A 22,012-nucleotide genomic window follows, 5' to 3' on the forward strand; every position below is an offset into this window, starting at 1 on the left:
CCTCATCTTTTTCCAGCAACCTTATTTCTCTTTGTTTGTTTTTTAAAAATATCCATTCTCAACTGCTCCAAACAATACACAACATACAAATTGCTTGACAAACACCACAGAGGTATTGAGCAAGACTAAGTTCAGTTATGATGTATTCAGTAACAACTTATACAATCTTAAATTTGCCACAGCATACTGCTGGTTCCATATTTGTCAGTGAATAGAAGCTCATAAAAATATTAGGTTTTATCACTTTCATTCCTATATGAACATTTCAAATTACATTCATCCATCTTCAAATATGCTTATTAAGTCAACAGAAATGCATCTTTATGGTTTAGTACTCAAAAATATATTTAGATTCTTTTATATGTATGCATTCAATCAGATTTAAACATCAGCCAAAGAATGATTGACTGGAGAAGTTCTAAAGAATAATGCACTGTTGATACTACTCAACAATACCAGAGGCTCACAGAATTAACAACTGCTACAAATCCACCTGTCCTGTATGAACTAGTATTATGGACGTACGCATAACATGTGCTTGGTTGGTTGGTTTGCCAAGTATGACAGTCTTAGTGTTTTCAATTCATACTAGAAGGAACCCAGGCTTTCTATATTATCATTCTGTGACCTGCTGATCTAAAACAAAAATAAAAAGTATGCATTTAACCTGCAGTGTCATTTCTCATTGCACGCGACATCGCTGTCCATTAGAAACTGGTATCACTAACACGTATGCTTTCATTGATGTCTTGCTGTACATTGCTTCTGTTTCCCCAGCCCCCTTTTTAAAAAATGTTTTATCATTAGGTAACCATGGATTCACTATGATTTCAGAACATGCAGTTGCAAGGAACTTAAAGTTAGCTTATGATGACAAAAGAACAACAGGCAAATGCATAAGGACTGTAATACATATATATGGGGAGATACAAATCTACATAATCCTTGCAGTATTTTCATTTAAAAGGATTAGGTTCTCAGTTAACTTGGAATAGGATAAACAGATTCAATTTCCAGTAAATTTACTTACTCCGTTCCCTCAGCTTTTTTAACTCCTGTATTATATCACTATACACACAGGATAGAAGTTCATCCTGGGATTTTGTTCCATCCAAATAAACTATGAAAGACAAAAGAGAATGTTTTCTTGAGTTCTATGTCAGTTTTCTGTAGCAGCAATTGGCAAAGTTTTCAGTATTCCTATGGGTGCAATCAGAAGAGATTAAAAAAAAAAAACCGAAAGCAAGAACAGGATCTCCCTTATCTTCTTTTGAAAAGTCATTTTCCATGTTAAAAATAATGAAATGGAAAAGCATTCTAGTTAAGAATTAATATAAAAATTTTTGTGGTATAACATTCTCCATATGGGTAGTGGTATTAACATTAGGATAGCATAGCAATGGAAGAATTCAGCAGAGAGGTTTCTGTGCAGTGGAAGACCTCAGGTTCTTCCTCAACTTCAGGGTTTGCACAAATCAAGGAGGGGCAATGTGGTTCTCACTCTCACTGCACAGGAAGAAGCGGTGCCCCAGTCTTTGTGCTGATGAAGCAACCACCTGACTTCCCTTTCCTTTCCTGCCCCTCAGTCCAAAAGTAAGCAGTTCAAGAGCTGTATAAGCGTGAATATTACACAAGTTCATGCAAAGCCCCATCAGCTGGCTCAACTTTGACACTTCTCACAAACTACCTTGACAAATGAACTTTTGTGATCAGAACATTTCTATCTTAAACTTCGTAATTTTCATTGCTAAAAAAAAAAAATCACAAACCCAAAACCCTACAGACTTGAAAAATAAATCAACAGGAGGTCCAAGCTTACTGCCCTAGTGCCACAAAAATATTTTAAGGAACCTTCATTCCACCCAAAAAAACCCCACAACCCAACTAAAACTGTGTAAGCGACACACTTAAGTGTTTTATAAGTTTAGAATTAAGGATATCATACCAACGTTACTTCCATTTTCTTCCAATTCATTTTTATATTTCAGATACATAGGCCACACGTGTCCATCGAAGTACCCCGGTGGATCTGCTGGCTGATAGACTCTGGTGCTACACAAAAATACATTTGCTTTCCCATACAAGTTTTACAGTTTTCCCCTAGTGTCAGCTGGTTTAATAAGAGCATCTGTCCAAAATAAAAACAACCTGGCAGGCTGCATAACTGCTTGAGCAAAGGAGGGTCCTTTGTTTTAATATAAACTGTGATATGAACTCTTCCTAACCTACCTATTTTTGCCAATCAAATTACGTTTAAGATAAAAGGATTTTTTTAATTGAAAAAAGTATTACATATAAAGTAAGCTGTATTAAAAATATTACAATTTTTTTTTTCTCTTTTTTTCCACTGGGTATAAAGATTCCTCAAGTTTTAAGTAACTACTGGTTTTGTCTAGTCACTTCAGCCTGGACACTGAAGTCCTTTAAACGTGAGTCTAGGGAGAAATCAACAAAGTGAAATCAACCAAAGACAGCTAACTAGAGGATTTCTTTACTCAGCCAGCAGACTGTGACATTGTTCACATGTATTGCTCTAAGCACACAGTATTGCTCCACATTTGGAGGCAAGTCAGAGACTGGCTCAGTAATCTATAGATAGATAGATACATGGTACAACAAATGCACAAGCTAAACAAGGATACACTAAAACCACACTTGAACATCGTTACTTTAACATAATCATCATGTAGCTGGACTGAACCAAAGATTACACTGCTTAGTATTTGTTTAACTGTTCCTGATTTTAAACATGATTTAACTTCAATATGCTATGAGTAATCTAAATAATTTTTTGGGAAAACAAATTGTCTTTTCAGTGTTCATAAAAAGTTTAACACTTTAATATCTCTGTGTTCTAAAATGCATACCCCCCCTCCACCTCTGCATGCTTTTGTGGGTTACGTGCTGGTTAAATACCCACAGTCTTCCCTGGGGATCACAGAGGATCCTTACTAGTTTACATTTGGCAAGCACTGAAGAAAAGCCAGTACAGAAGCATCTCTCCAGGTCAGTGGGTACACTGACGCTCGGTGAGCAGTAACTGAATAATCTTACCTCCTTCTCCTTTTACATTCTTCATAAGGAAGGGTCAAAAAATATCTTCTATTCCATAGTTCATTAAGTGGCCTGTGATAATAATATATTTAGTTTCTTCTTCCTTTTTAAAGCAGCTTTTAATATACCAGATGATATATTACTGCTTACTCATAATTATATAGCAGAAAGCCTTCAACAATCAAAATATAAACATCATCTGTATTTTTCAGATCGTCACATGTATTCTGCGGCTCTTTTGTCACAACACCTGAGCTTGCTGGGCTTTTCATCCAATTTCCAACACTCTTCACCATTTCATCCATATAGAGGGCATCAAGTACTACACGAAAAGAGAAAGTTAGGTACCTCTTCAAAACAGAGAATAAATTAAAAAAAAAATACAGCACTCAAGTACCCCTAGGCTAATCAGGAAGAATGAAATAATCTACTTAGAAGTCTAAATGAAAGGCAATGGGATCACCCCTAAAATCCTCTCTCACGCATATAAATAGTTCCATGTTTGCAACTGATGATACCCTGAAATTAAAGCTTTCCCCAAGATCTGTGTATTTCTGGTGGGCAGGGTCTCTTTGAACCCTAAGGCACTAAAAGTGTGTCAGTTTACTTCAGGGGCTTTGCCTTGACAATAGAAACTGCAGGTATTGTTCTCCTATTTGCAAAACTTGTAACAACTGTGTAACAACCCCAAGACCTCCACCCTTCTGTCAAATATCACTGACACAGGTGAAGGCAGGGGTCAGTCAGAAATTCTTGCTTTGGGCTTTTATTGGATTTCAGGTATTTGGAAGGTGGGGATGTATGGATTGGTTTGAAAGGAGGATAGCGTGCAAAGCAAAATGGCACAATGTAGCATCTGGTTTTGTAAGAACATATTGAGGAAGTACTGAATAGTAGAGAGAAGGATAACATAGAAGCAAACACATTTTAGAGGAGCTTTTAAAAGCAGCATTAAAACCCAGATATCTGAACCAGAATGTCCAACTTATCCCTCCAGTCTCACATTCCTGTTTCATGAAGTCAGGAGGTTGTGCATAGCTCATGAGTCAGGTTTCAGCTACAATTTAAGATTCTGGTCAATGTTCCAGAGTAATACATTTTGTGATCACCAAGTACCAATAGATATTAGCTAATACTCAACTGTTTGCAACTCTGCAAGATCTGAGCCAAAGCACTGGCCTAAAGTGGATCTCAATCTGTAAGTTTTTAAGAGTAAATTGGCACACTGAGCCAACATTAACTATGAACTTGGTCTCTATGTGCAATCTGACATGAAATAAAGGTGTCAGGATCAGACCCAAAGTTTCACTGATTTGGAATATAACAATGAAAGAGACCCAATGGTGATACACCATGAGTTCGCTATCAAAGTGAAAAAGAAATAATCTACCATTACATGGAAAGTGATGAGGTTAAGCCAGTGCTTCAAGACAAGACTCTCAACTGAGCAGTACCATTTGCTACTGCACCCGACACAACTGTAGAAATGGAGGGAAAGATTAAAAAGAGAAAACGAAAGGTCAACCACTAGCTTGAGCTATTTACTAGTTCAGCAAGTTTTCTTATTTATTTCAGTGAGTTGAGAGAAACTAAACAAAGGATGGCTCTAAACAATCATTTGCTTACTGCCTTGTTCAGAACAGAAGAGGGGCGGAAGGTGAAAGGGAAGAAGTGTTGAAGCTCAGCATAACAGGGTTTTCCAAAGCAATTCATCAAAGTTACTGACCGTCATACAGCTTAAATCCACGTTCATCTGTTTCTACTTCAGACTCTGGCTGAAGGGGAATAAAATTGAATATTTTCAAGGATGCTCTTATGACCACTTTTACAGATATATACTTTCCAGTTACAAACATAAAGGTTATACACCTTTGTGGCCCAATTGATTACATTTATCTTCAAAATTACACTGCTGTGCACAATTATTAGAATACAATACAGACACTTTATTTAATCTAGAACAACAAGTTCTCCAAATCATACTTCTTAAGTTCCTTAGAGGTCTACTTCAGAAATAAGAGGTACTTTGCTCTCCTTAACAAACAACTCCAAAACCAATGCAAAAGTTGTTTTTTTTGTTTTGATTTGGGAACAAATAACTACCTATTGCTGTATAGGGGTAGGATTAACACAACAATGTCATTGACTTCATTAGCACAAAGTATCTTGAAAAATGCATCCAACATACACTCTTCCCTTATTTTAAAAGGGTATCAAAGAAGACAGTAAAACTTATTTTTGCTGGCTATACCCAGTGGTTTTGGCCACAGGAAGTTCTATCACCCAAGTGCTCATTTTATTTCTCTTTCTGATGAAGCTACCATTATTTTAAGAAGCATCAATTTTAGAAATTTATCAACAGGAGAACTGGAAAGAGAAGAAATGTAACTAAAATTTACTGAAGCCTAGTTTTACCTTACAAGTCTTTCTATCAATACTGTTACCTTAAAGAAGTCATCTTGAGAGATTATATCACAGTTGGGAAGCATTTTCTTAAGCTTTTCTGCCAGTGTTGTTTTTCCTCCATTTGTTACACTGAGTTAGAAACCACAGTAAAAACTACATCAAGACAAAAATCCATCTTTAAACATATGTACAAGCTCATGCACGTGTTTCTATACAGTTAGGGTAAACCACAATTACACACTCAAAAGAAATGCCAAAAGTTTATTCACATTAAATACTTTCTACATGCAGGAGTCTTCTGGCAGGGTCTACACAGTAAATGCCAAGAAACATGTTAGAGAGAGGTGGTATCAGAGATCTCCAACAGAGATAAGAAAAATTTCTTAAGAGGTACATGCCGTAAAGTGAGATAATTATATGTTGTATACATAATCCATTTTTAAAAAATTATCTATTGATAAGTAGAAATATCATCACTTGATTCTGAAAACAAGACCAGTTTTGAGCTGTAGAGTAAATTTAATTTGCTAATACTTACCCTCCAAGGCCAATAATCAATACTTTCATAGTTTCTCTCCTCAGTTCTTCCTTTTCACTGTCAAAGACAGTACCCAGTGAAAACTCTTAATTCAGCAATGCAAAATGCAGCTGTGGTATCAAGAAATACCAATTACATATAGAACTTATTTTCTGACCTTTTTTTCTTTTTCTTCTTGTAAGGCTGCTGCCAGAACCTCAGCTGCTCCTTCTACTGCTAACAAAAATCCTGCAACAAACATGTCACATCACACACTTCAAGTGTTTTAACTTAGACAATATTTAAATCATTTGGGGTCAACTTTGAGAGACTCAGTGCTAGCAATATTAATACCATGTAAGTCCCTAAAAAAACCCACAATCACTAGCTCAAACATTAACTGTGTAAAAAAGACAAGGTACACCAAAGCTGTGGTGATGAAATAAGCAGACACCTTAAAAAGAAAAAAAAAAGCCCAGTGCTGAGGAACAAAGAGCATGTTCAAGGACTTTTTTACAAATCTAGTCTCAGTAGTGTAAGAATTCACCACTCAGTTTGTTGTGAGTCAACAATACAGACCACATAAACGCTCCTCATCTGCTCCACCACAGAATAATCTAGAGTCGTTTACACTACTGTAAAGGCAGTTTAATTCATCCTAGCTGAGTGACTACTGAGAAGGAGTAGGTAGCACTTGACCTTCTTCAGAAAAAACTTAAACTCTGAAAAAGGTTACATTCATCCATCCCCCTTTCTGCCAAGAAACCAACCCCGAGGCTCTAGCTGGCTGAACACTTTCAGCTGTCAGAGCTGCCTGAAGATACAATCCTCCACTCTTTCCCAGAACTTTCTTCTGGAGCAGGTGTTTGCAGAGTCACAGTAAACTATACCAGAAAAAAATTCCAGCTGAAAAACAGTTCTGCAAAGGAGGAGCAAGTGGAAGAGCTTTAGCTTTTCAGCAGAATTAATTCCTTCCAATTTACCATCCAGTTAGTCATACCTGCAAAGGTACGGTGGAGCAGGACAGGTGGTAATGGGGCTGCTTCTCTCGGTGGCAGCACTAGTCTACAGTCTGTCAAACCAGCTTTGTATTTGTCAAACATTGCTTACCAAGCGCACACACCAATTAATAACTAATTAACCACACACAAACATGCTGTTTTTTCATGTGCTTTGTCCTTCTAGGTCACACTTATGGAGGTAAGGCAGGTAAGCAGGTAACACCACCTTCCCTTCCCAAAAAACAAGTATGTGTAGCATACTAGAAAGAAGACTGCTACAGGGCACCAGTATGAAAGTAAAACACTATTTCTGTTAAGTTTTAGACATACACAGGGTCTGAAATATTATCTTTTTGCATTTGGTGCAATGACTGGAAGTTCAACTGTTTCAGAGGTCCGTGAGGTATTCATCGTGTGGCTGCTTTATATGGCTTTTTTAATATACATTAGAAAAAAAAAAATGACATACTGACCAGTCCCAGAGCCATCACCAGTATGATGATGGCCACTGCTCTGTGATAGTGCTGCAGGCCTATAGTAGCTGGCACTGGCTAGTTTTATGAATTAAGAAGTGAAGGATTTGTAAGAATTTTATAAGTCTCGGGTTCGATGATAGATTGCAGGGTTACGGTGCTGGCCACCTACTCAAAGAGCACAAACAAATGATCTGTTCTTAGGAAGTGACGATATTCAGCCCATTAAAATAAAAATAACCCAACGCTCTTTCCTAAAAATCATCAGTAAGGCTTGCATTCCAGATGATTAGACTTTGTCCCACAAAAAAACTGCTACGAAACAAAGCAAATAACATCTGAACTCAAACCAAATAAGAACTCAAACAAACAAAATAACATCTGAACTCCTATGCTGAGCTTTGGACTCTGATTTACGTCATTATCTACACAAAAGTCAATCCTAGCTTAAGGGGGAAAAACACCAGGATGAAAAAAACCCCATGGAAACTCTTCCTCCCTGCAAAGTAATGGATAACGCAAACCATGAAGGCAGATCATAGAATCATAGAATAACCAGGTTGGAAGAGACCCACCGGATCATCGAGTCCAACCATTCCTATCAAACACTAAACCATGCCCCTTAGCACCTCGTCCACCCATGCCTTAAACACCTCCAGGGAAGCTGACTCAATCACCTCCCTGGGCAGCCTGTTCCAGTGCCCAATGACCCTTTCTGTGAAAATTTTTTTCCTAATGTCCAGCCTAAACCTCCCCTGGCGGAGCTTAAGGCCATTCCCTCTTGCCCTGTCCCCTGTCACTTGGGAGAAGACGCCTCCTCTCTACAACCTCCTTTCAGGTAGTTATAGAGAGCAATGAGGTCTCCCCTCAGCCTCCTCTTCTCCAGGCTGAACAACTCCCGTTTCCTCAGCCATTCCTCATAAGGCCTGTTTTCCAGCCCCTTCACCATCTTGGTTGCTCTTTGGACTCGCTCCAGAGCCTCAACATCCTTCTTGTGGCGAGGGGCCCAGAACTGAACACAGTATTTGAGGTGCAGTCTCACCAGTGCTGAGTACAGAGGGAGAAGAACCTCCCTGGACCCGCTGGTCACACCGTTTCTGATACAAGCCAAGATGCCATTGGCCTTCTTGGCCACCTGGGCACACTGCTGGCTCATGTTCAGACATCTGTCAACCAACACCCCCAGGTCCCTCTCCTCCAGGCAGCTCTCAAGACGCACTTCTCCTAGTCTGTAGCACTGCACAGAGTTGTTGTGCCCCAAGTGCAGGACCTGGTATTTGGCCTTGTTAAACCTCATCCCACTGGTCTAAGCCAGTGGTCCAGCCTGTTCAGATCCCTTTGCAGAGCCTCCCTACCCTCCAGCAGATCAACACTACCACCCAGCTTGGTGTCATCCGCAAACTTGCTAAGGGTGCACTCAATGCCTTCATCCAGGTCATTGATAAAGACACTGAACAGGGCTGGGCCCAGCACTGAGCCCTGAGGAACCCCACATGTCAGTGGCCTCCAGCTGGATTTCACACCATTTCCCACCACTCTCTGGGCCCGGCCATCCAATCAGTTTTCCACCCAGCAGAGTGTGCGCCTGTCCAGGCCAGAGGCTGACAGTTTCTCAAGCAGAATGCTGTGAGAAACTGTGTCAAAGGCTTTACTGAAGTCCAAGAAGATACATCCACAGCCTTTCCCTCGTCCAGTAAGTGGGTTACCTTGTCACGGAAGGCTAAACAGGTTTGTTTGGCAAGACCTGCCTTTCATGAACAAATGTTGACTGGGCCTGATCACCCGGTTCTCTTGCATGTGCTTCATGATAGCACTCAAGATCACCTGTTCCATGACTTTCCCCAGCACTGAGGTCAGAGTGACAGGCCTGTAGTTCCCTGGATCCTCCCTGCGACCCGTTGCAACAGAGTCAAAACCACGTCCCGGCCTCGGTCCCTGGGTAGCTCTGACAAGGCATCGCTGCTAGGCCCGTTTCCCACGGCGGGGCCTAACCCCCGCCCCCGCGGGCAGCAGCCCCTCCCCCGCCGCGCAGTCCCGCCGCTCGCCCCGCTCCTCACCGCGCCCCGCGGGCCCCGACCCCGCCCAAGTTACCCCCGCCCCGCCCTTCCTCCTCCGCCCCCTCGCAGGCAGCGGTAGCTGCGTTTCCCTCCGCGCTCGCGCCAGGCCTGCAGCCATGTCTAAGCCGCCGCCGAAACCGGCCAAGCCAGGTAAGAAGAGATTGATTCTTCCGCGCGGCTGGGGGCCGGTCGCCTGGGCCGGGCCGGGGGAGCCGGACGAGGGCCCCGCGCCACGGCCCTTCCTCCTCCTGCTCCTCTTCCTTCTCCTCCTCCCTTTCCTCCTTCTCCAGGGCTCCCGGCAGCCAAACCCCAGGGGTGTTTGTTCTTCCACATTCTGGGGCAAATCTGCGTGCCGCCCTTTCCAGTACGTTTAGGCGTCGACGCAGAAATCGCCGTCCCTGCACCCTTCCCAGATATAAATGAGTGCAAAGTTAGTTTAAAAAGATTTTATTTTTTTTTTTTTTTAGTAAATGTACTGAATGAGTTAAGTATAATCTAAAATCCGTAAGGAGTGAAAGACCCTGCTTCTACCTAATCTGCGGGAGCTATCAGACCGAGTCAGATGTGTTATCTTTAATACTACACATCTCTCACTAGTTTCCTGGGATGCAGTTCCGTGGTGTGTGTGCTCAATTGGATAAACTATTGGATGTTGCATGGTTTTACATCTTGGGCTACAAATGGCATTGATGTCCTGTCAAAATTTAAGCCATTAGGTTTAGGGTTTTGGTTCTTTTTTAATAAGGTGTTGATCTGGAGAATGCAGTTGCTGTTTTATCATTTATGCGTATCATCTTCCAGAGTGAAAAGTTACGTTAATCATAGAATCGTAGAAGAGTTTGGGTTGGAAAGGACCTTAAAGATCACCCAGTTCCAACCCCCTGCCATGGGCAGGGACGACTCCCACCAGATCAGGCTGCCCAAGGTCCCATCCGACCTCTCCGGGAACATCTCCAGGGATGGGGCAGCCACAGTCTCCCTGGGCAACCTTTGCCAGTGCCTCACCACCCTCATGGGGAAGAAATACATTCTTACTTCAATACGTACTTACTTTAAGGTTAAAAATTCATTGTGAACATAATTAAATACGTAAGACTAGTTGTTGTTTCCCCAAACATGATTATCTGATCCCTAAATACATCTAAATTGCAGTATTTTTTGCGCTTACGGTTGTATTTGAAATACTGATTTTAGAAATAATTAATTACATAACCTGAGTATTTTGACTAGACAGCTTATAAAACAAGATTTTAATTTGAGGCCAGGTAGGTGCAAACCTGTTTTAGACCATTTAAACTGTCAGTCTCTACCTACTCTCAGAAGCAAAAGCTGTTAAAGCTCTCTAAATGTAGAGTTTCATCCTTGGAAGACTTTCTTCTGCCCTGCAGTTGCTAAGCCTCTTTGAAAACAGCTTACTTGAAATGAAGAAGATGGTAATAGATGCATTGTTGTGAGGACTCTCACTGAAAAGCCATACTGAAGAAATCTGTGGGCTTCTCAAAGTGTGTGGTCTTGCTCTTAACAGCCGAATAGCGTAAGCAGGCTGATCTTTGCAATGAAGTTGGTGATTCAATTTTCTGATTTGCAAAAAGATGAGTTAAATTTCATCTAAAGTTCTTAATGAGTTAAAGACTCTATTCCTACCTAACCTGCAGGAGCTACCAGACTGCTTCAGATGTGATATCTTTAATACTACACATTTCTCACTAGTTTCCTGGGGTGCAGTGCAGTTCCGTGGTGTGTGTGCTTGTTTGCATAAAATGCAGACTGCCATCAAAAGGACAGGTTCCCTACCCTTCTCTCCCTCCCCACCCCATTCCCTTACCATTCCATTTAGCGACATGACAAGATGGATTGGTGCCCTGACTTCTTATGTCAGGTTATTTTTATGTCTAATGAACTTGCTGAGCTGGTTTGCTGAATGAGTGCTTGGCACAGCAAAAGGAAATGAGTTTAAATAAATGTCTAAACAAGGAAGAAGAAAATAAGGCTCTTCTGGTAGTGGCTTTCACAGCTGATTGAGGAGAAGTTTAGTTTTGCTGAAACCCTTATTTTTGAAGAGAGAAAATCTTATGGAGGCTGTTGTGTTTAGTTTTTCCCAAGGCATTTTCAGGGACAGACTGTCTTCTAGCTTACTCCAAAGTATTTCTGTAATTGCGTGTCTGGCTGTGTTCTTTTTATAGTACCAGTTATGCCTCTTCTACTGTCATTGCATCTCTCAGGGTTAGAGATGTTAAAGTGTGCTAAATGAAGACACATAAATATAGGAATTGCATGCGGTAAAATGGTTGCTGGAGTGGTGTAATGCTGTCTCTTTTGGTGGCTTTTAGACTGCAGTTGTCGGAATATCTTAGTGCATTTGGTCAAGCTGCATTAGTTGTTCTTCACTGATTATCAGGTAACAAGTCTGTAAACTGGTCTGTAACCTGTGTCGGGGAACAGCAAACTGCTTGCCTTGCTGCTGAACTGCTACAGTTCAAGACAGAAGAGAAAACAAGACATTGGTTGCTATAGTCCTTTCTTTTGTGTTCAGGGAAGAAAAAAAAATAGAGTTAGAAAGAGATGTAGCGGGTGGCAAGGAAGTGAAAATATTCGGTAAAATACTCATCCTTTCTAAAACAGTGCGTGTTCACTGTCACAGGGGTGTTGGACATAGAGTTGAATTGCTAGGCAGCGCTTTAAAAAAGCGGGAAAAGAAGGAGGTGTGAAGGGAGAAAAACTAGCTATAGCGTCAAGTATGATTTTCTTGAGTACATGAGAATATTTCATCTGACTGAAGGCTCTTCTGTTACTATCATGATGTGCACAGCACATTAGTGTTTCTGTTACAGAGAGATGGGTCTGACATCGATATACCTTAGACAATCATCTGATATCTTTGTGAACAGGAGTATTTTAGGATCTGTGTTTAGCCCTTGGGTAAGGAGTCATGACTGGTTTTAGAGGCGTTAGAAAGCTTTTAATTTCTGTATGTTGAGACTTTATTTTTAAACAAATGCCTACCTTTGCTTTTCTCCTGGGGATCTGTATTATTGTTTTCTAGCTGTGTTGTCTGTTTAGACATGCTATTAAAGATACAAAAGATTGGAGTGGGAATTGAAAGTAGCAGAAACCTTCTTCTCTGTCATCATTATGCAACGGTAAGGTTTCTTCTCCATCTTTCAAAAATTCTAATCATGTCTCCAACTACATTATTCTTTGCAGAGTTCGTTTACATCTTAAATATTCTGTATTGGATGTTAATCCAGTTTAAAAAAATTACTTATTAAATTTGAGCTGAATTAGAGTTCAGTTTTGCAACTCTAACTCAGTTTTGCCTAAGTAATTTCATTCTCTGAAAGCAAACTGCATGTTTTTTGGACAATTTCTCTCTAGAAGTCATAACACAGGGAATTGGTATGCAGAAAGGCCAATGCTTATGCTTATCCCTATAGTACCCAAGGCCATCCTTGAGCTGGCAAAAAAGCGCCACATCTGCAAGGAGGGACGGCCAGGGCAGGGGACCCTAAACTGACCAACAGAGTATTCCATCCTATATATATATCATACTCAGTGTAAAATTGAGAGATCACGAGGGTCTTGTCCTCTTCTGCGGTGGCCAACATCCAGTGAGGACCTTGTCCATCTGATTTCTCCTGATCCCAGATCTGTGCGTTCCTGAATACAGTTCCTGAGGCCAGCTCCCTCCTAGCGGCAGACCCACTCCCTTGTGTCTGCCCTACAGTATTTGTGGTGATGTATAGCATCAAGGGGGGGGAGCGTGATCTCATATATTTGTATATACTTTATTACTTTCTAATTATTTTCGTTATTATGATTTTGCTAAAACTGTAGTTCTAGTTTTCATCCCGCAAGTCTTTTTTGTCTCATTTTCCTTTCCCCTTTCCTTGGGGGTAGGGGAAGAGAGTTGGGGGCCCAACTGCATGGTTTTAGCTACTGAAAATAGCCAGGTTGGGCCTGAACTGTGATATGACTTATGTTGGTTGTCTCCTGGATGAATGCTCTGTCCAATTAGGCAATTTTTATTAGAGCATCCCAAAGTGTGAAGTAACATCTTTTTGGGATATATATTAATTTATATTAGTTGTATATTAATGTTTTAAAGAAAGTTTACTTGCTTTCATATTTTCCAGAGAGGGTAAGGTTTATTGATCCTGGCCTACAGTTCTCCTAACATTTACATTTTATGGAGAAAGACTAGCCTTTGTTCCAAGGAAACTACAGTTTTAAATTATTCCAGTTGAGAGGAAGGGAGTCAGGAGGAAATGTAACGTAAACGGTTACTACCTTAAATTAGGCCTGTTGACTTTGCAGCTACTAGTAGCTGTCACAGTTAAAAATAGGATTGTGAGAAAAATTGCTTGGCTTGAATCACAATCAAATTCACTTCACCTTAATTCTTAGGTAAAGCAGAAACTGTGACAGCATTCACAGAAGCAGAAGATCTGCATTGAGTTGCATGCCTAAAGTCTTAGCAGTAGGCTTAAATTTGGCTTAGGTGGTGATGTTTTGTGTTCCTTCTGCAGTCAAAGAAAGATTTCTCTTAGCTAGGGAGATGCGAGCACGTGAATGTGGGGAGTTATGCTACAGTCACTAGATCTAAGGGGAGAAAAACATCAGAGGAACTATTAAACAGTTACTGCAAGCTGCTGGGGCCACAAACAAACTTCCTGTAAGTGCAGGCATTCTGTGTATTTGGAGAAATAAAGTTGTTAAGAAGTATGAGATTTCAGCATCCGACTGCACCAGCTGAAATTAACTTGTGAAATTGTGTTCACGTGCATTTTCTGTGAGAATATTCTCAATCCCCATTTTCTGTACACAATTGCTATTTGTTCCTTCCACTCCAGCTACTGACTTAGCAGTTTCTGGGCTGCCCCAGTTTGTCATTTATACTGACATCAGTCTATCCTTTCCGTACTTTTAACATGTCCTTAAACAGATTCCTAAGCTTTCTTGTCTGTTTGTTTAATACATGCTTCCCCTCCTCCCCCCCTAAGAATTGTATGCCCTGTGTTCACTTCCCCTTTCTAACAAGCACTACTTAGAGGCGGGAAGATGGTTCTCTAAACAGTGTGGACTCCACTTCTTCCTCTCTCAGTTGTGGCAATCCTTAAATGCTGTGTTGTGCTCTGTTGCGTCTCCCTCTGTGCAAGATTCTGTTCACAAAGTGCCAAAATACAAACTGCACTCTTGTAAAACATACTTGCACTACTTCTATTCCTGCTTGAAGGTCTGGGTGTAAAACACCTTATTTTCCAGTTCCTGAGATGCCAGAAGCAAACGATTCAGTCTTTCCATAATGCCCTCCTAATAAAATCACGTCTTCTAAGAGGTGTGCAGATCGTGACGTGAAGATCTCTTACTAAAGCAAACAGCAAACACATCACAAATTGTTCTGATATGCATCTTATCTTTGATATTGTCGCTTGAACAAAAGATTGTGACTTGCCGGGTTATGCAGTTCCTTTGCAGGTTCTTAGGCCACCACACTTTCTCTGAGGTCAGGCAGGAAATGCCTCTCGCTTCCTTTGGAAAAATTAATCTGAGCATGTATCAAAATTTGTATTCTTGGTTACACATGTTCTGGGAGGAGAGTCTAAAACCAGTATAGCCCTGGACCGTGCAGACTGTCCTTTCTCTTCCTCACATTCCAAGTATTATGCATATTATCTTCTTTTGGTCCATAAGTGGGGCTTCAAATTGGTTGTTTTTAATGAATTTGGTGCTAGGTAGACCTGATTCTGAACTGCATTTGTGCAGCCTTATGGGAGGAAAGAGGACTAATCATAGCCCAGGACTAGCTTGGACCCCTGTAGCGCCCTTGGTAGTCTTGATGTTTTCTAATTTATCTGTAAATGACCATGACCGGTTCTGATTTTCTACAGCACAGAAATTATCCCTGCCTGTGTTACAGGCACTGATAGGGCTTTGTGACATTTGGTGAGCCTGTTTAGATAAAGTTAGTTAATTATTCTGATTTTTATGGTAGTCTAGAGCTGCTCACTCTAAATATAGGTAACAGAAAGGTGCTGCATCAGGGTCAGTATCTGATTCATAGAACCTTGTTTGTATCAATGAGATTTGATTGTCCCTGTCTATGGCAGGTGAAAGAGGGTGCGAAATTATAAGAGAAGACTCGTATCAATCCTTTGGGGCCAAGCCTTGGTAGTTCCTGTGAACCTTTTCTTTGGTTGCAGAAGTAATGTAAATTAACGGTTGATTATATAGCGTTCCCTCCCCTTTGGTGCTCCAAATTCAGCCTGACGCAAATATCGAAATAAGTAGTGCCATTGAGGGGTGAGTCCTTTTTTGGTGGTAAATTGAGCAAAAGAGAGGGTTTTGATGCTAGTGTCTGGTAGTATAGAGAAGCAGGGGTAAAAGAGCAGAAAGGAAGTGGAAAAGAAGGCATTGTTGTAAGAGAAACAGTAACTCCTTGTTGCGAGCACTTAGCCCTTCTTTGGAAACAATCTTCTCTTAATGATACTGCAGTTAATTAAAAATAAACCTCAAAATTACTAGGAGGAAACAAAAAGCTTCTAGCCTTTTGAGAAAATGGTCTTTTTTATTTGTGTTACAAAGCACAGCAGCAATCTTGTTTCAGTTCAGTACATATCAGAAGCTGATTTTTAAGCTGTTTTTACTGTTTAGCAACTCAGTTTTTAACTTTTATGTACTTCTCTGGGACAGGATCAGATTAGGAATCTCAGTTGCCTGTTACCTTTCCTCATAAAAGCAGAAGTTTACAGAAGTTATTCAAAATAATTTAAAAGGTGTGAGATCAGCCCAGTGGGGTTTTTTTAACGTTGCTGGTTAAAGAGTATCATTACTTTGACTCCTTTACCATGTTGTGTTGCTACGGGAGAGTTTGGCAAAGTGTGTCTTGAGGAGTTTCTTGCTAAGAATATTTGCATCTGTGTAGCCTATATAATAAGTTATTTCTTTTGTTATTTGTCAGATAGTTGTTTTGCAGATGTATAATGCCGGTTCCATGAGAAAGGAAAACACAGCCTTATGGCTCAAGTAGGTGATTGAAAAGAACCATTTATATAGTCCCTATGCTAAGAAAATTTATTTTGGGATATGTCACAGCACTGTGCCTCCATTGCCTTTTGTTTTAAAAGGGATACTCCCCTTGTTAGTCATGATGAGAATAAAGTCATTTTGAGAATAGTCGTTTATGTTTGCCTGGTGCCTGTAAACCTTAAAAAGGTACATGTGTCTTCTGTGTTGCGAGTTATTTTGTCCTCTAGAAGTACATGGTGGGGAGCTGCATTCAGTCAACTTTGCTAAGTTCAAATCAGTGTTAATCGATGAGTTTTCAATCCTACATGAATCTTACAGCGTGGTTCCTAGTGGAGAAATAGTAGGAAGGTAGAGCACAGGAGGCCCTCATGGGCTTTCTAACTTTTTGCTTATTGCAGAGGACATCTGCCAATGCAAACTCCAAGTCTGTCTGCATGCTTAGAGGTGGGCATTGCTAGATAAAAGTACTTTAGGTGATGACAGGTACTCCCGTGCCTAGTAAAATACGGTTTGTGGATATTTGCAGAGCAGGGCTCGAAGTTTAATATTTGAGTACCCTCTGTGTCCTTACATTTTTTGACTTAAATCTTCTGGACTGATGTGTGGCATTTAAATTTGACACAAATAATTGCCATGCCAAGTGCTAAAGCTCTGTTATTCTTAGCTTTTAAGTATAGAAACATAACCAGGCTTAATATCTGTTTATCAATAAATATTTTAAAAATTGGTGCCAGTAATGAGTTGTGTTTAACTCCCACATAGGATGCTGTAAAATTAATAGTAACCTGATCTGCAGTTACATAGATGCAAACCTGTACCTTGTGTTTCAGGAAAAGGTTTTAGAATGTGTTGTACTGTGCATGACACCACATCTTGACGTTTGGGGAAGTAACTCTCTGCTTGAGTTATATAAAATTTAAAAAAAAAACCACAAAAAAACCCAACCATGAATTGTCTTTTGTTTAAACAACATGTCAGTGATACTTTTATCACTGTCAATATTTCCATTGTTGTTTTCCTCTCCCACCTGTTGACACACTTGCAGTACATTACTACAGGAAGCACATACAACATACACAGATCCGTGTTTCTTTTTTTTCCTTGTCATCTGCCATTTTCTAATTTCCCCTTTTGATATTTCTTATTCTTCCCTTTTGCTGTTCATTTCTTGCTTTTACTTGCATAAAACCTTAAAAACTGGAAGGCGATGGTTAAAGGCACCAAAGTCATCAGTGTGCACTTTTATCTTGCATTTTTCTATCACCTATGTAAGAAAACCAAGAGGAAGGGGCGGTACTCTATCACCCATCCTGTTTTGTCATCTCTTGTACTTTTATATTTACTTTTTTTATTGTTCTACTTTTCCCCACCTGCAACTCCCACATGTCATTCTGAAGCTTTTTAGATCTAGGACACCCTGCTGTCTACTGTCCTTGTTCATAATTTCTGTATGGGTAATCATAGAATCATAGAATCATAGAATAACCAGGTTGGAAGAGACCCACCGGATCATTGAGTCCAACCATTCCTATCAAAATGAACAGAAAAATGAACAGAACAGAAGTTTTGTTCTTTTTGGCTGTTGCTGATGGTGCAGGTATTTAGTTTCTGAGGCAAAAGCCTGAGAAGCGTTGCACCTCTTCTGTCTAGGAAGCAGCTGCTGTGTGAAAGAGAGAGAACCAGTAAAGCCAAATTAATATTCTGTGGTGTTATTAAAAAATACAATCCGGGAGGAGAATGGGATATAGTTCTGAGTTGGAAGAAAAATCATATATATAGTGTCTATGTGTATTTGGCAACCTAGAAAGTTTACAGGAATTAATTTTAAAGTTACGCTTTTACGTACGATTAGCCCCCCAATAAACTGAGATGGGACTACTGACATGTTTGCTTGGTAGTTACACCTTGGTAAATACCACTTCATAAACCTGTGCTGTTGCATAGCTCTTGTTAGGGAATATGCAGAGGTATTTGAAAACATCTTTTAAGAGCAAATCCAAGACTGGGGTGTATGCAAAATGGCAGTCTGCATAATTCATTTCTCCATTTGGAGTTCAGCAGACTTCAGCAGTTCAGCTAATAGAATTATATAAAAGGTACATGTTTCTTTTCCTGTACTCATCTTATACTTTCTGCTTGGTGCTCTTGAAATGCGCCTTTACTGAATTTTTTAAAAATGCTTATAGGGATGCTTCTTTTGCAGTTTATGCAATGAAATTTATACCGCTCTGCATTAAAGTTATCTTTTCCTTGGCTTGGATGCTGCTGACAGTCTCTTCAGAATTGCCCTATTAAAAAAGCGTTGCTCACTTAATGGTATTGTAAACACTATAGCTTATTTTAAGCAACTGAACAGAACACCATGACAGTTGTACATTCCATAAATAGGATTTCGTGACCATTTGTCAAGTTTCTTAAATGCACCGATTTCGGTACTACTACATTATTTTCCTGATTAGTAATGGGTACAAGTGAGTATGAAAATGTGGCAGACATTGGTTGTTGTTTTATTTTTTATTCTTCCCTTAACTAAAGTATATAAATGTGCATGAGTGTGTGGGGTGTATATAACTGAAACTACATTTTGCCTTAAAAAGCAGTGGCAACACTCGCATGGTGAGCTACAAAGACCACATAAAGTCTGCATAAGGGGCAGCTTGCATTTAGCTGATCATTTGGCCCGTTTCCTTCAGAACCAATGTTGCTGGATTGAGCCTTTTCATAATTATTTTTGTTGACAGAGGCATGGCACAGATTCGTTCAGCAAGCAGCTTTAAGGGTTAAAGAAGGAAATTTATTTGGATTTGACAGCTGTAGGTGTGTGCTGGGTTTAGAAGACATGATACTTACGCTGTTTCTTTTTTCTCTTTTTTTTTAGGGCAGGTTAAAGTGTTCAGGGCCCTATATACGTTTGAGCCCAGAACGGTAAGTACATCTAGATCATACGATTTTGAGAAGCTTAATTTTAATCTTGTTTATAATAACTTTTCTTCAGTTCTGCTAGAATTGGCCTATTAGGCTTACTGTACAACGTTTCAATGAAAAAGCCTGTTGATGGATATTGTTCTTAGCATAACTAAAATCAAGACTCTGTTTTTTCAAGTCCATCTCTTTTTAAAAGCAGCTTGTTTTTTCCTCTGTTATCAATTATCCACAATCTAAGGGATTTTTTTATTTAGCTTTCTTCCAAAGGTAATAAAGATAATCAAGAACTAAAAGATTTGATGAACTGGGACCAACTGAAAAGGAGATGAAGTTAACAAACACGAGATGTATTTCACTGCTTTTGTTGCACAGTGCTCTGTTGGAAAGGCCAAGGTCATTTTCTTTAGTTGTGAGGAAGGTCATAGATTTGAAAAGGTAGCTGTAGGCAAGTCAGACCACAGAATGGGAGATTGTCAGACTGTTACTTAGTAGCTAGAAAGTTTGAGATATTGTTCTTTTGGAAGAAGCGCTAAATGTGCAGGTATTTGTTCAACTGAAATATGCACATTCAGTTTTCTGTTTACTCAGCCTTTTCTAATTTTTTTTAAAGCCAGATGAGCTGTACTTTGAAGAAGGAGATATAATTTACATCTCAGACATGGTGAGTCTAAGACATCCTGTACAGACTGAGTATTTCTGAGATGCAGTATATCACTTCTAAATATTTTCCCTTTTCTCTGCAGAGTGATACAAATTGGTGGAAAGGAACTTGCAAAGGGAGAACTGGACTGATACCAAGCAACTATGGTAATGTCTAGAATATTTTCTTTTGGTAGGATTATTCACAATCACAGGAAATCACTAAATGAAAATAACTGATAAGTGTGTTATGAAAAACTGACCACAGTATTGGCGTGTAACAGACTTCTGTCAGAGTATTTGAGAATACATCTGCAGTATTAATCACCAATGTACGTCAGGAGCAGATAGGCTGTCTTATGTTTTTATAATGTAGAGATAGCTTGAGTTTTCCAAGTGTTCATATTTCTGCTTGTGCAGGTAACAGCCATATTCTCAGTTTTGATGGGGAGAACGCTTGGATCTAAAGGATGGTTTCACAGACAGTACATGAAGCTGATAGGCTTGTATTCTTATGAACATACTGCAGTTTTTAAGATTTTCTCATTAGCAGTAATTTGGGTACATTCCTTCTATCTGTACTTAGTGTTTTTAAGCAAACCTAGGGATGGACAGCCACAGTCTTCTGTAGCTGTGAGATCAAAAAGTCTGACACAGCATGGGATGGCTTCTTACAGAGATAGTTAAAAAGTACTGGAATAGTTAAATAAACCTGCATGTGGACAGGAAGCTAGAACAGATTGTGAGTAGTTCTGTAGAATTCCTTTGATTTCCCCCTGCCCCGCTTAACAAATAGGACTGTTTTGTTTGCCATTTGTTGCATTTTAATGAGTATATTCTGCCGTAGAAACATTGTTTTCTTGGGGATTGCACCATATTAATTATTCCATACGTGTTCAGATTGACTAGAAATTGACTTTTCACATTCAACTAAATTCACTTTGAAAATTCATGAGTACAGACCACACAGCATAATTCCTCCAAGTCCTGCCAGGAAATGTAGGCAGCGTGAGTGACACATGAAGGATTGTGTCAAAACTGCTGATCTGTTAGTAACGGATTGCTTCATGTTCCTTCTTCACTAGGATATGTTACGGTAGCAAGGCTATGATTCCCTGACCTGACTTGTAGTTAGTGGAAATACATGAATAGAAGCTTATTAATACCCAAGAGTATTGAGGGAGCTGGCGGATGTGCTTGCCAAACCACTTTCCATCATCTTCCAGCGGTCCTGGCTGATTAGGGAAGTTACGCTTGACTGGAGGCTGGCTGATCTTATACCCATTAACAAGAAAGATCAGAGGGAAGATGCAGGAAACTACAGGCTTGTCAGTCTAACCTCAGTACCAGGGAAAGTCATAGAACAGGTGATCTTGAGTGCTATCATACAACACATGCAAGAGAACCAGGTGATCAGGCCCAGTCAACACGGGTTCACAAAGGGCAGGTCTTGCCAAACTAACCTGATTGCCTTCTATGGCAAGGTGACCCGCTTACTGGATGAGGGAAAGGCTGTGGATGTGGTCTTCTTGGACTTCAGTAAAGCCTTTGACATAGCTTCTCACAGCATTCTGCTTGAGAAACTGTCAGCCTCTGGTCTGGACAGGCGCACACTCTGCTGGGTGGAAAACTGGTTGGATGGCTGGGCCCAGAGAGTGGTGGTAAATGGAGTTAACTCCAGCTGGAGGCCAGTGACAAGTGGGGTTCCCCAGGGCTCAGTGCTGGGTCCAGCCCTGTTCGACGTCTTTATCAATGACCTGGATGAAGGCATTGAGTGCACCCTTAGCAAGTTTGCAGACAACACTAAGCTGGGTGGAAGTGTTGATCTGCTGGAGAGTAGGGAGGCTCTGCAAAGGGATCTGAACAGGCTGGCTCGATGGGCTGAGACCAATGGCGTGAGGTTCAAAAAGGTCA

General features: G+C 40.2%; 2 protein-coding genes across 3 annotated transcripts in view; one reads left to right on the top strand and one right to left on the bottom strand.

Moving 5' to 3' along the window:
• Positions 1 to 243: 243 nt before the first annotated feature.
• NMRK1 (nicotinamide riboside kinase 1) lies at positions 244 to 6,287 on the bottom strand. 2 transcript variants are annotated; one of them, XM_069881212.1, is made up of 9 exons: positions 6,156 to 6,287; positions 5,999 to 6,055; positions 5,499 to 5,589; positions 4,781 to 4,829; positions 3,205 to 3,376; positions 3,055 to 3,126; positions 1,946 to 2,052; positions 1,031 to 1,120; positions 244 to 636 (listed from the first exon to the last, which is right to left on the bottom strand). In XM_069881212.1, the coding sequence occupies exons 2-9, from the start codon at positions 6,025 to 6,027 to the stop codon at positions 617 to 619; spliced, it is 630 nt and encodes a 209-aa protein (XP_069737313.1). In that variant the 5' UTR covers positions 6,028 to 6,055; positions 6,156 to 6,287; the 3' UTR covers positions 244 to 616. The 2 variants fall into 2 exon arrangements, with proteins under 2 accessions (XP_069737313.1, XP_069737314.1); XM_069881213.1 differs by lacking the exon at positions 5,999 to 6,055 and having other exon boundaries at positions 6,156 to 6,231.
• A 3,272-nt stretch (positions 6,288 to 9,559) lies between these two features.
• OSTF1 (osteoclast stimulating factor 1) overlaps positions 9,560 to 22,012 on the top strand; it is a 28,527-nt gene continuing 16,074 nt past the window's right edge. The window contains exons 1-4 of the mRNA XM_069881211.1: positions 9,560 to 9,658; positions 19,413 to 19,459; positions 20,070 to 20,120; positions 20,203 to 20,266. Coding sequence (XP_069737312.1) covers positions 9,625 to 9,658; positions 19,413 to 19,459; positions 20,070 to 20,120; positions 20,203 to 20,266 — 196 coding nt within the window. The 5' untranslated portion in view covers positions 9,560 to 9,624. The remainder of the gene's footprint in view (positions 9,659 to 19,412; positions 19,460 to 20,069; positions 20,121 to 20,202; positions 20,267 to 22,012) is intronic.

This window comes from Phaenicophaeus curvirostris, chromosome Z (genome assembly GCF_032191515.1).
Source record: "Phaenicophaeus curvirostris isolate KB17595 chromosome Z, BPBGC_Pcur_1.0, whole genome shotgun sequence".
In the NCBI taxonomy this organism is placed as follows: domain Eukaryota; kingdom Metazoa; phylum Chordata; class Aves; order Cuculiformes; family Cuculidae; genus Phaenicophaeus; species Phaenicophaeus curvirostris.

What these genes read in the sequence shown, in the direction of transcription:
- NMRK1 (XM_069881212.1), bottom strand. Translation starts at nt 6,027, where the DNA reads ATGAAAGTATTGATTATTGGCCTTGGAGG. An exon ending in TGGATTTAAGCTGTATGACG is followed by an intron (nt 3,377 to 4,780) that starts GTCAGTAACTTT and finishes CTTTTCGTGTAG; the next exon opens with TACTTGATGCCCTCTATATG. An exon ending in AGAAAATGGAAGTAACGTTG is followed by an intron (nt 1,121 to 1,945) that starts GTATGATATCCT and finishes TGTCTTTCATAG; the next exon opens with TTTATTTGGATGGAACAAAA.